The sequence below is a fragment of the Cataglyphis hispanica genome, chromosome 1 (genome assembly GCF_021464435.1).
Source record: "Cataglyphis hispanica isolate Lineage 1 chromosome 1, ULB_Chis1_1.0, whole genome shotgun sequence".
Taxonomy (NCBI): domain Eukaryota; kingdom Metazoa; phylum Arthropoda; class Insecta; order Hymenoptera; family Formicidae; genus Cataglyphis; species Cataglyphis hispanica.
Genome location: NC_065954.1, coordinates 16,329,933 through 16,345,714, shown reverse-complemented (window position 1 = coordinate 16,345,714; position 15,782 = coordinate 16,329,933). Strand labels below are relative to the sequence as shown.

Sequence of the window (15,782 nt, the reverse complement as noted above, 5' to 3'; positions counted from 1 at the left end):
AGAGATCCTACATCGCCAGATTATGAGCCCACCGCCGCTTTTACAATGGATTCGTCCGCCTCTGAGTCGTACGTCAGCAGGAATAATTCTGACGTTTTACCGCCGCGCCCGCTCTTCTTTTTGCCAGAGAGAAAAATATAATATAAACGAAATTTGCGCACGCATGGCGGCAGGTTACACGCGAGATGTAGTAAAGTCTTCGATATTTGTGTACGCAGGATAAATAATTCTCATCTTTGAACAAATATTTTATCGTGTACCTAGTATTTAACGTTAACTATAATTACAAGCGCATCTGAGAGCGAAAGGTAATAAATGATGTGTACATGATTAAATCACAACTATATTTATCTATTCTCTACAGCACATCTAACGTTATCGATACATAGGCAATAGCTTGCAATTGACAGTGGAAGAAAACGGAAATATTCAGCTCGGCCGAAAATTCAAACGCTTATTAATGACTATGTCAAGAATTGACCGTTTTTGATAAAATCCACGATTGCCTGAACGGTGATTTGAAAGCGCGTGAAATTTTCTCGACCCTCCACGAGCGACTTGGATTTATAAATGGCGCTCGTATACGCCGAGGTCAATTCAGATACCAGTATCTGAGCCTTTTTCGCGGCCGCCTCGATCGATCCTGCGGGCGTCTTTATCTCCTCCGCGGTTCTCACGATCTCCTCCTTAATGATCTCGACGAGCTTTGCGTCGTACTTCGCGCTCGATTCTCCGCTCGAGATCTTCTGCAGGATGTCCCGGATAGCCACAGCATTTGCATCTTGCGATCAAAGAAAATAACGGGTCTCTTTAAAGAAGCTCGAGTATTTATCGGGAATTAAAATCTTATTATATATTGCAATTAATATAATAATTTCTGAATTAATTATTCTTCACCTGGGACTTGCGTGGACGTTTCTCTAATTATTCTTTGGGATTGCGAGGCGACGCTCACCAAAAGGACGATCGCGACGATCGCAAACTTCGTCATCTTCGGAAATCGCAATGAACAACAAACTGTCAATCGTTCGTTCGGTGGCTCTCTCTTTCTTTTTATACGAACGTATATTTCCGCGAGGACGAATGCATCGAGTAGGGATGGCATTATGTAAAATGTAATTTGTGCCGTTCGCCATCGCGTACGCGGTCGTTGGCCATTATAAATGATCCTAATGAGTGTCATTAAAAAAAGGAGACGCGCGAGAGAAAGTGGAGCGTCGCAAGCGGTACGTTTCAAGAAAGTACATTGTTTTGTTTTGATTTCTACCTGTTGACACAACCGGAAGAAATTGGCTTGAGTAATTTAAATGTTAAACAGAGCCTCTTCTTTTAAATTATTTGCGTGATGAATATTAATACCTGCATTAAAAGAGGATTAATTTCGATATCTCCCTCTAAAGAAAAAAAAAAGAAAAAAAAAATCTGAATTCAAATTAATAAAGACTATATATCGACGTTTATTATTGAATTTTGCATTTGTATTTTTATTATACGACACACATACACAATCTTCGAGATATATTACGAATATTTTTGAATTTCGAATGACAAATCGAAGTTGCTTCGCGATTTTATATTTCGAAAAAGCGGATCTCGACCGGAAGCGGCCGGATATTTCTTGTCGGCGAATTGCGGATCGCGAGGCGAGTTTTTCTTAACCGAGCGGCAATCGTCGTGCGCTCCGTTGCAATTTTTCGTTGCCGGTCGCTGTGTACATCATCGCGATACACGCAATCCCCTCTCGACACGACGAGGACGCTCAACAGGTCCGTCCGCGTCGTTCTCCCCCCTCTTCGAAAAACGTAGGGGCAACGCCGATACTCGCCGACGGCAAAAGTGCGTGAATGCAGGGAGGGAGTGCATCCAGCCATGATTCCTCTTCACCGATTTTTAGCCCCTTCCTGCCCCCTTTACTCTCCCCCTATCTCCTCGATGTTACCTTGACGCCGCGTCTCGCGTCAAATTAAAGGCTGTCGAGAATCGCTTTCCAAGATTCAAAGAGCGATTTGAATTTTCTGCCACAATTCGCGCTAACGGCATCGCGTTACGAATATATACCGAGTGTCCCCTAAATAAAAGTCTCTCTGAAGAATGAGGGTTTGAAGAAAAATCATGGTCTGATGCTCGATGATGTTCAGCGCGGACGACGCGTCCGTTGCATGCAGGAGACACTCGCGAGGAACCTTAACGTCCGTACCTTAATGTAGGATGAATGAAAATACGGGTACTTGAGTAAGATTAAATTACATTTCATTCATGCAGGAAAAGCAGACACGCGGGAGTCGTCCTTCCGGCTCGCGTTGCACAGGCAGAACGTTGGCGGACTCGTATGTAATAACTGCCGGACTATAATGTGTATTATCCCGACATCCTGCGTGATGGCGATGGTTTCTTACGCACATTTCTCTGTCTTTCTTTCCTCTCTCTCTCTCTCTCTTACGCCTAAATACTAGCCCTTGCTGCGTGTTACGACAGTGGTTACAATCGTAGAGAGACGACCTTAATTTCCATGCGAACGCTCACTTTTCGCAGCGCAACACTTTCCTCCATCATTCTTTTTTTTTCTTTTTTTATAATTTATATACATTGTTCCGGTATATTACGTTCATAGATCTACGACTGCCGACTAAATAATCTCCAAGAATTTCCATGATTTCGAACCGAGTAGTTACGCAAGATCGGCCGTGAAACGCCCAATTTTCCCGGCGCACGAAGAAAGGCGTGTTCAAGCGGAGACGCGAAATACCGATCCGCACTGTATCGATCGATCACGATCTTATCTGACGCAAGATTCACGTCGGCCAGCAACGGGATGACGGGGAAATACGAGGAGATTATTGGTACAGAGTAGACGATACAGAGTGTACCGTACCGGCGCGTACCGCGTCGCTTTAGTACCACGATCCACGATCACCGATCATCGCAATCGCAATAAGAGGACCAGGATGTAGGAGGCTCTGTCTCGCCGAAAGAAGCGGGAAGGGGGAAAGGGAAGAGAAAATCAGAGCGACGAAGCGGCTCGATCCGCGGACAGTCTTTATTCTCGTATCAGCACCGGACAACATCGATGGAAGCGACGTCGTGGGCTTATTATAGTCCCACATCGTACGAGACGCGTACAATGATCGGTACCGACACAGTGAGATCTCCTCGGGATCCTCGACGAGAGAGAAGACACCGCTACGTCGTCGCGTCGAGCGGCGACCTCGCTTGAATGGAACCGCACGAACGCCCTTCATCTCGCGCATCTCGGGGGATTATGGCGAGAACGCGAGATCTCGTCGAAGATCGACAATCCCGATTACGTTCGCGTTGACTTTATAAGCTGGTTTAAACGCTGCCATTCAACCCGGACAGGCAGACCTCCTGACCTCATAGCTCGCGGTGCACCGATTTGGCGTATCTTGCCGGTTCCTTTCTTGTCTCTTTTTTTCACACAATGCACTTCTCTCACGGATGTGAAGAAGGCCTATACCCGAAAATCGTCAATGTAACGAGTTACAAGCGATGACAGAACAATCGTGACTTTTTTCACGAGATATTTTATCATGGAAATTGTATTGCAAAAAATAGATAATCTATTATGATTACTAGTAATTATATATCATTTTTTTTTCTCTATACAGTTGCCTGTTTTCTTAGATTATATGTTCCAGAAATGGGCAAAATAATAAATAATAAATAAATATATTAGGTAAACTATTTTTTTTATCACGAAGAGAAAAAAAAATTAAAAATATATTTATTGTCTAATGGAAACATTCTTATTGTCTAATGTATTAGATTAGACATGATTAATATAAAATAATTTATATTTAATTAAAATTCTATTTGAAATACACTGTTGACCGTTAAAATTGCGAACTGTATACATATATACAATATACATTTATATGTTATGCTACAAATTTAATAACTTTAATAACAATATATTTAATTAAATTTATATAAATCAAAACTAAATATTTCAAATATATGTATTTTTCTCATTTTTCGGATGGTAAATAATTAATTGACATAATTAATTATCTTATTATATTTTCACGATTTTGTAATTTTATTTATTTTTTTACTTATTATCTTACTGTTTCTAGATTCTTTTTTATTATAATACAAATAATCGATAAATATATGTAACATATTAACGATAGTCTAAAATTAAAGATGAGAATTTTTACAGCAATAGTCGAAAATAGATAGGAATTTTTTTTGTCCAAAATCATTATGCGATGACAATTACGATGAAATGTAATAATTCAATAGCAGGAAAGAGATTTTTTTGGATGTGGATTCTCTGGGGAAATTTTTCCCTTGGGGAAAAATCTCTCCAAGATATCTTAAATACTTGAAAAATTAAAGCTCTCTGAAATAAGTTCTAGTAAAAGATCGTTTAGCTTAGACAACGGGAAGCCGAGATTCGGCACGGCCTGTGGGGGTTCCGCTCGATCAGACCGTGCGATTCTCACATACAGTCCGAGGGATCCGTGAAAAACAATTCCATGAAATTAATAAATCTATCCCCCTGGGAGGACCTCCTACGATGCGGGCGTCTTTTTAGGCGACTTTTTAGGGACGATGGGACTGTGATCCCGCGAAACGTGGGTGATCCAATTAGGCGTGGCAGCGTAAAAAAGATCGGTCACGAATGTTCCCATTTACGCGCAACGAGATAAATTATCGCATGTCTTTTCGCGTCAATGAATTTCGCGATGGAACAAGGCTTTTAGCGTATAGTAGCTCCGACACTACTAATAAAAATAGTAAACAAACGGAGAGAAACAACGGGGCGCGCGAGTGACGATGAGATTAAGGTTTTACTATCTGTCAATCGATAGATCGATCTGTCGCCTGATTTCTCTTTGCATTGAATCACAGTGTTTTTTTATCGATGCTACGGTTTCTTATCGAATGCAGGCGGTTTCTCACTCTCTTAAACTGAATCAGTGAAACTGTCACTGATTACTGCAATGATACAAGATTTCACTGAACATTAATAAATATTTTATGATTTTCAATGAAAATACACCTTGTTCCTTTCTGTCTTATGTGTTCCATTGATTATGATTAATAAGATTTCACTGAAAAATTATTAGTAATATAAACATATATAAATCTCTTTATGTCGCATATCGATACATAAAGTAAATGTGAATACAGAGGAGTGTTTACAAATAAGACGGCGAGACTTTCAAAGTTTTGGTAACTTATCAATTACATCCATATAAGCATAATATAAACATTCCGTATATAATTTTAACACAACTCAATTTTTATATAAAAATAAAATTTATCAAAATTCTCAAGAATCTATAAAATGAAAAATAGATGTTGAAAATAGAAACAAAATTTCAACTCGGATTGGCTTCTTAGCGTTTGTTTACATTATGTATGAGTTGTTTATAGTATTCGCGCGGCGAACTCGAGCTAGCAAATAGTAACACGATCCGCTCTGTGCGTCCTTTTCCGAAATGCAAAACATTTTCTCTAAAATAAAAACAATTATTAGCTTGTCCGATTAATTAGTTCTAAAATTCATAATATTATAATATATTTTGTAATTGATATAATATAAAATATTTTATAGTCGTGAAGGGAGAGACAGAAAAAGCATATCGGTGCTCGTTTTTGGAAGTTTATTTGTATTGGGTTTTTGTTCGATGAAACCCTTCCAATGGGTACACCTTGACGTTGGTGGAAGGGCTCAGTACCTGGAAGATCTATTCTGAAAGGGAAGCCAAGTACCCAAACAGTTTTCCGATTAATATCCGCGCTTTCACTTTAATTAACTCGGAAATGCCGTACAAAATGTCGCGCATATGAATTCGGGAGTATCTTGAAAGTGTCACGCGTTTATTTTTATCAAATCGTGAATAGTTCGTCTTAAATTAATTTTGAAAATGCTGTGCAAAGTTATTGTCATTAACGATCGTTTTTTTCATAAACGAATGAGTGCGCGAGTGTTGTAACGAATCTTAGAGGAGCAGAACATTTAGAGCAGAGGAGGAGGAGGAGGAGGTCTAGGAGGCGTTGGGCAAGAGCGGAGCAACCTTGAGGTAATTTGTTATTTGAATATTATTTTTTCTTAATTCTGTATGCGCATATCTATTCCTATTTATTCCGATTTATTTATTTGGATAACTATCTAAACCAAAAACTATAGAAAAAGATTTTTATATATGGGACCCTATAAAAGCTTGTATTTAAAAAAGAATAATTTTTTCAAAGATTATTATATATAACTATTCCTTATTAAATATCTGTTTATTATTATATACATTGAATACAAAATTTAATACGTACATAATAATTTTTGAAAATATTATTTATTTTGAATCTTGCTATAATTTAGATATTATTTGTATGTTACAGATCAACCTCTAGTCTGCGCAGTCACAACTTCGCTGTTACATCGATCGATGAGTGAAATTTTTTTATTTTTATTTTTATATTTCAAAAAACGTCAAGTATATATTAATAGTAAATTTTAATAATTAATTAATTAATTAAATATATTCTATCTTAATTTTTTATTTTTTTTAATTTTTGTTGCATACGAGTATAGATACTGTTTTATGTACGCATATATTTTTACTCTTTTTAGAAAAATTTTTTGCTACTGCACGTGTCTTGTATATTTTTTATTCTACATACGTTTTGAAAGTTTGGCGCAACTTAATTTTAGATTTAATCTATCAAATATAATTTTGCTAAAACTTATAATTACTTTTTGCGCGAGACATTCTACATAAAAATTACCATATCTGTGCGTAACTTTATCGCGCGAGATCTTTCTCAATAAAATAACCGCGTATGGACGCAAAGTATTCAATACAAGGCAGACGATCATTAAAACATTATGCGTGACGTTTAGAGATGTAATCAGGTTGATTGGACGAAGGATAGACAAAGAGATGTTCTCTGAAGAAATCTTTCCGCGAGGTGTGGCATTTGAAAAAAAAGATCGAACGTTTCGCTCAGGGGCAGATGTCATCGTTGGCTTTGCTAGGTTAAAAAAGTTAAAGGAGTAGGCAAAAGGATTTACGTTAAGTACTGGCTCATCGTCGCTCGGGGGCCTCGTTATCATGGTTTAATGACAGCAGGGCGTTTCAGTCGCAATGGATTACGGTACACGCCAGCCCGGCTAGTGAATGAATTAATAATGACGCAAGGTGCCGGCGAGCTCGCCGAGCTGATGAAACATTCGTTGATATAAATCGACATAAAGATTAATTGAAAGAGACTTTTTTAAAAATATATACAACTTGATTTATATAATTTGTATGTAAAAATATAGAGAATTTTTTTTTTTTTTTCATATGTATATTATATATGTGATAAATAATAAATTTACGTTTATTAAAACAATTTAAATGGCAGTTAAAAGTTAAATTAAAATTTTAAATTAAATTTTTATTTTATATATTATTTTATAAATAAATATAGATGTGCCGTTCTTTATATTATTTATCATTTTAATTAATTTAATATATTGTAATCTTTTTGTATCTTTATCGATATTCATAATTTTTGCATATACACTTGATAAATTTATTATTAATACAAATATATACATAAGAGTTAGCTTATGAGTTTCGTAGATAATTTTCCTCGCAGTACGATATCGGTTTCGTATGACGAGGAACGTGTATAATATTCAAGTGGACAGTTTAGTGTTGGTACGCGGATTTATCCTGAAAACGACGTTGTAGGCCGCGAAACGCGACAAGTGTGCACGAGTAAGGCGCACATTGTGGTGCGCATCATAGACAAAGCCCGGATTATTTTTCGCGCTGGCAAAGGAAGCATGCGGTGAGTATTGTTACTGACCCCGCGAACAACAATAGTTCCTCCTCTTACCTTCTCGTCCTTGTTCGTATTACACTAGTTTGGCTAGTCTTCTAGAAGAGCAGCTCGCGAACGGCTGCCTTGCTTTTAAGCCTGCTTCGCTTCGCTTATTAGTTCACTTTTGTTAATCACGTTAAGAGAACGTTTTTTTTTTTTTTGAATGCTATAATAGAGTACTAATTATAATTATAATTATACAGCACGAGTATCTTTTTATCTCTTTCCTCTATATCGTCTTCATTTAACTGCACTTTTCACAATCAAGTAGAGAGAATTTTCAATAATGACAATCATATAATTGATGTTATCTTTACTATAAATCATCGATATACTTATTTATTTACCTTAACGATAGATTTTTTCGTCCATAATGGTAAATTACTATAATATAAAAAATTTAAATCGTGATTGGTACCGATTACGTTAAATGATATTATCGATTATATAGAATGCGTTAATTAACAGCGAAAAAGTCACGAGATCGCTGAATAAATCATACACGAGTGTCACGAGAGTATTGTAAATGTATATATCAATTTATGCCCGAGAGTGCCAGGACTAATAACAACGGGCTCTTGAATAGATAAGACCGGGAGCTAGAATAGAAAAGCTGCCGGTTAATCCGTCCGGTCGGTTGGTCCGTTTACGAGGCAATTCAGGGGGTAAATTATGGGCGTGCACACGCGGATTAATCAAGGGACCCAAGAGCGCGAGAGTACACGCGCACATTTCCGTACGTACATTGGAACGCATTAATTTGCTAGCATCGAATGCATATTTTCATCGAATGCATCAGGTTTAGATTGATTCTGCAATAATGAAAGAGTGAAAAGAACGCACTAAAATAATAATCTTATAATTTTATTATGTTTAATTTTAAAAATGTCGCCAGTAAATAAATTAATAAACAAGTGTTTATACGACCAAACTGGCAATTTATTGTTTGATTATTATATCACGACGTTTCGACCATATGGTTTTGGTCCTTATCAAGTGAAAGTTATAATTAAAAAGTAGAAAGAGAAAAATCGAAATGTCAAACTGACATTGTGTCAACCACTATGTTTGGAATACTGAGATCAACAGTTGATCTCAGTATTCCAAACATAGTGGTTGACACAATGTCAGTTTGACATTTCGATTTTTCTCTTTCTACTTTTTAATTATAACTTTCACTTGATAAGGACCAAAACCATATGGTCGAAACGTCGTGATATAATAATCAAACAATAAATTGCCAGTTTGGTCGTATAAACACTTGTTTATTAATCTTATAATTTTTGGTCATTTATATTTCGGCGACATTCAACTATTTGTATATTTGACACTTTTGATTTTTCAATGAGAATGAGTTTGAATTGACTTTTTTTCGATTTTTAAAACGACTTATAAATTCGATCTAAATAAATATTATGATTAACGAATTGAAGAGCTATCGCGATATTCTGAAATAAAAAGAATATTTTTGTAATGTTTTAAGACTTAGCCTTCTTTAATCGAGCGCTCGAGTGTACACGCGATGCAGCAGCGAGATACGAGGGAGAGACACCGGGCTTCTAACGCGCGTGTATACACGCACTTATCCGCACGCGAGTCATCGTCGTGCATTGGCCGACCTAATTCTGCGATTTGTCACGCCTCTTATTCCACACCTAGCTTTCACTGCTATACATCAGGGGGCGGACGCCGGAGATATTAACAACGTGACCTGGAAACCGAGAAAAATGCGAGGCACACGTTACATTCCTGAAGGGAATCTTTTCTATTAGTTAATTGTCGCATCTTATCGCAATTGTTGTCGCACAATAATTCTAAACATAAAAAAAGCCCCGCTGCAAAATCCTTATATCTATTTTTATATATATATATATATTTATTCTAATTGCTCTTTCTAATTAATTAATTTTAAGGGCTATTGATTTTTACAAATACGTAACAGAGACGCATTTATTTAAAAAATAATCATTTATAAAACAATTTATAATAATTATTAATATTATTTAATAAAACAAAATCGAATCTAGAAGACACATTAATCGTAAAAAAGAAATAAATAGACTGCGCACTGTTTATATCTTTAAAATTATATCTTTATAACGGAAGAAAAAAAGAGGCTTGAGGTAGCTTGAAATAATTGTCACGCTCGTTCCTCATCCGGCGCGATAATGACAGCGACATTGACTGCATAATATTAGGTACTTTACAACCGTAGTAAAACAGTGCCATACCACGCGACAAGCATGCCGTAAAGGTGATAATTCAGCGGCTTTATCAAGCGCGGCCATGTAGTGTCTTTACGGTTGATCGCTATTAATACTATTGTTAAAATCAGACTGCGATATCGATCAACGTGTCGGTACGCAAATTTTACAAATCGCCATGTAATTCAAAGTTAATGCTATACTGTCTCTTTCTCTATTCTCTCTTTGTTAATTCCTTCGAAAAAAATCAGAAGATAAGATAGAAAGAATTATGTTGCAAATATCGAGGTCTCGGATAACTTCCACAATAATTTAAATAGAAATGTCAGGATGATCATTACACAACGGGAGATCAGGTTTCTGAACGCAGATATATAACAAGATCAGACATCAATCACTAATAATTTTTCTAAAATGGGATAACGTATTGATTCTAGCTTTAAATCATGATCTAGTGTTAATTAGCTTTCATAGATTTGTGCATATGTTTTTAATCATATATAATTTATTTCTTTTATCATATTATAAATATCTTTATGAAAATAATTAATTTAGCAATGTTTTTGTAATATTATACGAATGTTGTCTTTTAATAATATGTCACGTCATGTCATTTCAAAAATATCATCTAACATTGATACAGTCTGATAGTTCAGCTCTGATTCGTCTTTGGTACCGCTATATATATAATATACATATATGGTTCTTTTGTTAAATATACACATACTTTCTCTTAATTAATAATATAACATTAGCTTTCTGATAAACTCTCAAGTCTTAAGACCGGAATTTCAAGTTTCAAGTTGATAAGAGTTATTGAATAAAAGAATCGATATCAGATTCTTGGCTCGGATATATTAAAATAACATATCTAATATAAGAACAGAAATATCTATGACAAGTCGAAGCATTTCCGACACTTCTTTAGTCTTTGCAATTTTGAAGTAGTTTGCTTCTTTTCTCTCTCTCTCTCTCTCTCTCTCTCTTTCTCTTTTTCTATGAGAACGATCTGCTACAGTAATACTATACTCGCACTTTGTTTCTTCTCCCGTTCCATCGCATGTTGCAAGGATCATTGATCGCGTTCTTTCTCAAAGGACGACACTTTATATCTATTTTTGAACGGTTACCCGTTTGTCGGCGGTCGCGTTGGGTCGAGCCGAACGATCGAGCGATTGATCGATCGATGGTGCATACTTGCCGGTCGGAATGCGCGCAAGAAAGTGGCGAGCAGGAAAAAGGACGCGATTCCAAAGACAGGAAGCAGGCTGGCCGCGGATCTACGTGGTGGACGAGCTGTACGGGAGAGTGACGCGACGCTTTTACCCGCGGATGAAAGGTCTCGTCCGGATTCCGAAGCCTTTTTCTTTATATTCGGGGAAGTAATTGGCAAGAAAAGCTCTCGCAAACAAGCACGCAAAGCATGCGACTATTCATGTAGCATCAAATCGTTTGCATGTTCTTTACGCGAGTTCGTGCATCGATTTTTGTGTCACGTGACGCGATTCCTCGAGTTTATGTCTGTTTCTGACTAGTGTCAGTTTAGGAGCGACAAAGTGACAGGGAAATTAAATGCGCGATCAAGTTTGTGGCGACAAAAAACGTGGATGAATCATCTCATAAAAAATATCTCGTATATGTATATATTACACGATGCATTAGGAAGCGATGGCGCATCCGCTCCGAGTACTCGCGCGCGCGAATGGCAATTAAAACCAGGAAGGATGTGGAATGTTAACGGATAATTTCTTGCAAAACGTCATCTATATACACGGCGAATTCCTAGTATCTGCTTATACATATGCAAAGATACCGAGCTTGACAAATTACAACGAGGACGCTTGTTGCGCGGCGGCGTCGTCGGCGACGAGATCTCGACAGAGGCAGGAAGATGTTTAGGTCTATGATTTTTTTATACTAGCGTGATACTTTACATCTTTTCGATCATATAAGAGACTTACTCGCCGTTGCACGAGAATTAATTACGTTGAATCGTTTATACAGCGCAAAATATGAAATATTTATTTTAATCTTTGTGTAATCGCATGCACAATTTGGATTTAAATCAAATTTATATATTATTATGTAATTATATTTAATTAATTTCCAGTAAACATTTAGAAATCTTGAAATCCGAATAGTCGAAACAATGTACGTACTGATGTTGAATTTTATTAATATATACATATAATATAAGCTCATTAAATGGTCTATATATATATATATAAAATTTGGCATTGACGTACATGCTTTGTCTTTTCAGATTTCAAAAAATAAATAAATACACTTATATAAATCTAGAGAAAAAGAAGAAACAGGAAATTATGGAGTTGAAATATTAATAGCTTTAATCAATGATACTTTTCATAATATTTTTTCCTGAACTTTATTAACGGTGATATTAAATTTGAAATCTTTAGAGTTCACCGTGTAGATATAAGTACGATAAGAGTTATTAAGCTACTCTAAGACGGATGTTATTTATACACGTTTTAAATATTCTCTACCAAAGGTAACCAGAGGTGGTTTGGCAACTTGTAGACTGTCAAGCAGGATTAGATCCAGTTTTCATTCGACCTGCTCTTTTTAATACACTCACGATCGTACGATCAATATATTTTCCGATAATTTACTAATCAATAATTTATTGAACGAATCATTTGTCTTTCCACCAGAAAGGTTCCTACCTTTCTTCGTACCTCATAATTCATCATTCTTTATTTAATTTTTTTTTAAAATTGTGTTGATATCGAGCATAATAAAATCTTTTCTCTCATTAAACAATATAGTCCATGATTGATGTCAAATAGATGCTCTTTATTTTATTCTATAGATTTAATGTATTGTCTGACGCGTTTTTCGTTGCTCTTTCTCATTTTTTTTCTTCAATTGCTTCTCATTTTGTCTTGATTATATTACATATTTTGCTATTCTTTTCTATTTGTATATTTTTTTATGATTATTATTATACGAATTTAAATCTGAATATCACTTATTGTTTGAAAATTGGATAGAAAATAAAACAAATTTTGAAAGAACATTAGCGTTTTCTAAATGGCTCTCTTTCTCTCTTCTTTCTCTTGCTGTTCCTGATTGGCCAGATTGCGGATTCTCTCGGTAGTCTGGCCCCGAGAAATCGTCTCTTTATAGCGCGTTTCCGGTCGCGTTTGAGGCTGCACGTGACTCCGATACTCTTCAATTCACTTCACAGCTACCTGTCCCAATTTAATCTATATCCCGCGCTCCTCTTCGCAGTGCCGCCATCGATTACGGACACGGAGGGGGAAATCCACACGACCGCAAAGGTTCCCTCTTCTACACGTGTAAATAATATACCAGCGGGATACGCTGATACCCCGTCTTTCCCCGCAATCTTACACCTCGTGGCCGCGATCGTAGTAGCCGCGCTGTGAGTGATCGTGCTGTAATGAGTATCGGCCTCTCACCTGAAATCGCATTTCAGCCCTCCGCGAGTCGTGACTCGATCAGATTCGCCCTAACCTTTTTCCTCCTCCTTCCTTTTTTTTTCCCCTCCCCCTAAATCTTTTTATTCCTTCAAATCTGCCTCTCTTATGGACTGTGGATGCGGACGCAATCGTTTTCGAACGCGAAACGTGCGCAAACAAAGCGAGGGAACTCTTGCAGAACTATACACATTGACAAGATAAAATTTTGCATCATAATCCTGTAACTATCACATTATAACTTTAGTGACAATTTTTTTTTCTTTTATCTTCCTCCCTTATAAATGAAAGTGAGTCAGTTCTGGTTAAAATACGCATTACATGCGTTGCGGTCAGGGATCTTAAAGCGATGCGGTGAAATCGAATACGGGCTCGTACATACACGTCGAGATATTGATGGGCGCGCACAATTTTTAGCAATAAAAGAGTGGACGATTACTGGCGATGATAATCGTCTGTCACGCGTTCGGAGCGGCTGGGATCATAAAGTCGTACGTCGGTTAATAAAGTGCACGGTGCCACGTTACGTTCAGCTGGTACGTCGACGGCGGCGGCGGCGGCGGCGGCGGCGGCGGTGCTCATTCAGAAGAGACGCTCGTCTCTTATGAATGAGCCTGGAGTACCGGTTAGATGTGTCATTAGCATAGGCATGACCCGCGGCGACACCGCCGCGTCCTCGTCGCCGTCCCGTTAGCCCCGCTGCCTTGCCAGCGGCGGAACGATCCCCCGATGTAAATTGCTCCGATGCAAATTGCGTAATCATCTCTAACGATTGCTCTCGTTACAATTACTCGCTCGCGTCTCTCGCGCGGACGAGTCGCGCCTCCGCCTTTGGGTTCTCGCCTCGATCGACCTCGCGCCGAGTTCCGCGATCTCCCGTTTACTAGCTCATCAGTATGACAAGCTTAACCCTTTATCTAGCCGTTGACTACCGCGCCTATTGAGTATAATAGAATAGAATTCCCGGCAATTCTCTTCTATGATATACGGAGCAGTGTAATCGAAAAAAATATACGATTTCTTTTGAGGGAGGAATAAATATATTTGAAAATGTTTTATGTATTAATTTATTTTATCATAAAAGACACTTTTTCTTTTTGAAGGGTGATTTTGGCAATTGGAAAATTTATATTTTTATTTGGATTGCCAAACTTGTTTTCGATAACTAACAAAGTTTATATATAAAAAAAATGTGATTATTGAATAAATAAAATTTAAATTATTCTTTATTAAATATAGAATGTTATTTTTTATTTATGTGATATACGATAGAAGTCTATTGTTAAAACGAGTTTGATAACATATAATATAAATTATTTAAGAAGATAACTTATTTTTCTTGGAAACGAAGCTATTACGAAAAATAATTCGATATATATGTTTTTTCAAACTCACAAAATATTTTTTCGTGAAGGAAAAAACGAAACATTAGAATGAGAATTACGATATAGTTGAGAAATTTAATTTCAATGAAAAGAGTCTCTTGTCACCGTGGACATAAAAAGGAATACGTCAACGAGCGAGGGAACGATATACAAAAGCCGACGGCCTAGCAGGTGTTTCGAAAGTGTAATCGGCCGCGGAATCGATATTCTCCGTTTGTACTTTCCTAATCGAACTTGGCAAAAAATCGCCACGGTAAATTGTAGGCGGCAATTAGGATGACGATCAAAAGGGGAGGCGCGCTCCCCCGGCCGCTGCGGTTTGTATCCGAAACGATCGAATCAAATCTGTGTCGTGCTTCGTGAAAAAGAAGACCCCTTCTGTTCGGATCGATATTTGTCGTTTATTTGCACGTCGCATTATTGTATCATATTGACATATTATCGACGAGATATAAATAATTTTATATAAATTTTAGAATAATTAAATTTTAGATTGAAATTATTGAGATTGATAATTTCATGATATTAAAACTCTCAATTTTATGATATTTATAATGTTTCTTAATGTACATTTGAAAACAAAATAGAACCGTCGCGAATCCAAACAGCATCTAGTATCGAATGAAAGCGAAACGACGGAGTCAATCGACTGACGTTGAAATCTGCGCGTTCGTTCTGCTCTATGGGATAAAATAACGGGGGGATGGGAGGGCGCCGCGTTTACCTGAAAGCGTAACACCGGTCAGGAATATTTCTCCGTTATGGTCCGACAATCGCCCGGCAACCCCCGACGATGCTCGCATCTTCTGCCCACGAACTGCTAAGCGGCGGCGCCGCCGCTCCCGAAGCGAGAAGCGCGACGTGGACAGGTGTGACCAGGTGGTACG

General features: G+C 37.2%; 2 protein-coding genes across 2 annotated transcripts in view; one reads left to right on the top strand and one right to left on the bottom strand.

Annotated features, from left to right (window-relative positions):
- Positions 1-323: 323 nt before the first annotated feature.
- LOC126858923 (uncharacterized) lies at positions 324-1,183 on the bottom strand. The gene is made up of 2 exons (XM_050610102.1): positions 898-1,183; positions 324-781 (listed from the first exon to the last, which is right to left on the bottom strand). Exons 1-2 carry the CDS (start codon positions 1,181-1,183, stop codon positions 465-467), a joined length of 603 nt encoding a protein of 200 aa, XP_050466059.1. The 3' UTR covers positions 324-464.
- Positions 1,184-6,404: 5,221 nt separating this feature from the next.
- The window catches only part of LOC126848481 (paired box protein Pax-5-like), a 152,898-nt gene continuing 143,520 nt past the window's right edge, over positions 6,405-15,782 (top strand). Inside the window, exon 1 of the mRNA XM_050589512.1 lies at positions 6,405-6,418. The gene's annotated coding sequence lies outside the window, so the exon portion shown is untranslated. The remainder of the gene's footprint in view (positions 6,419-15,782) is intronic.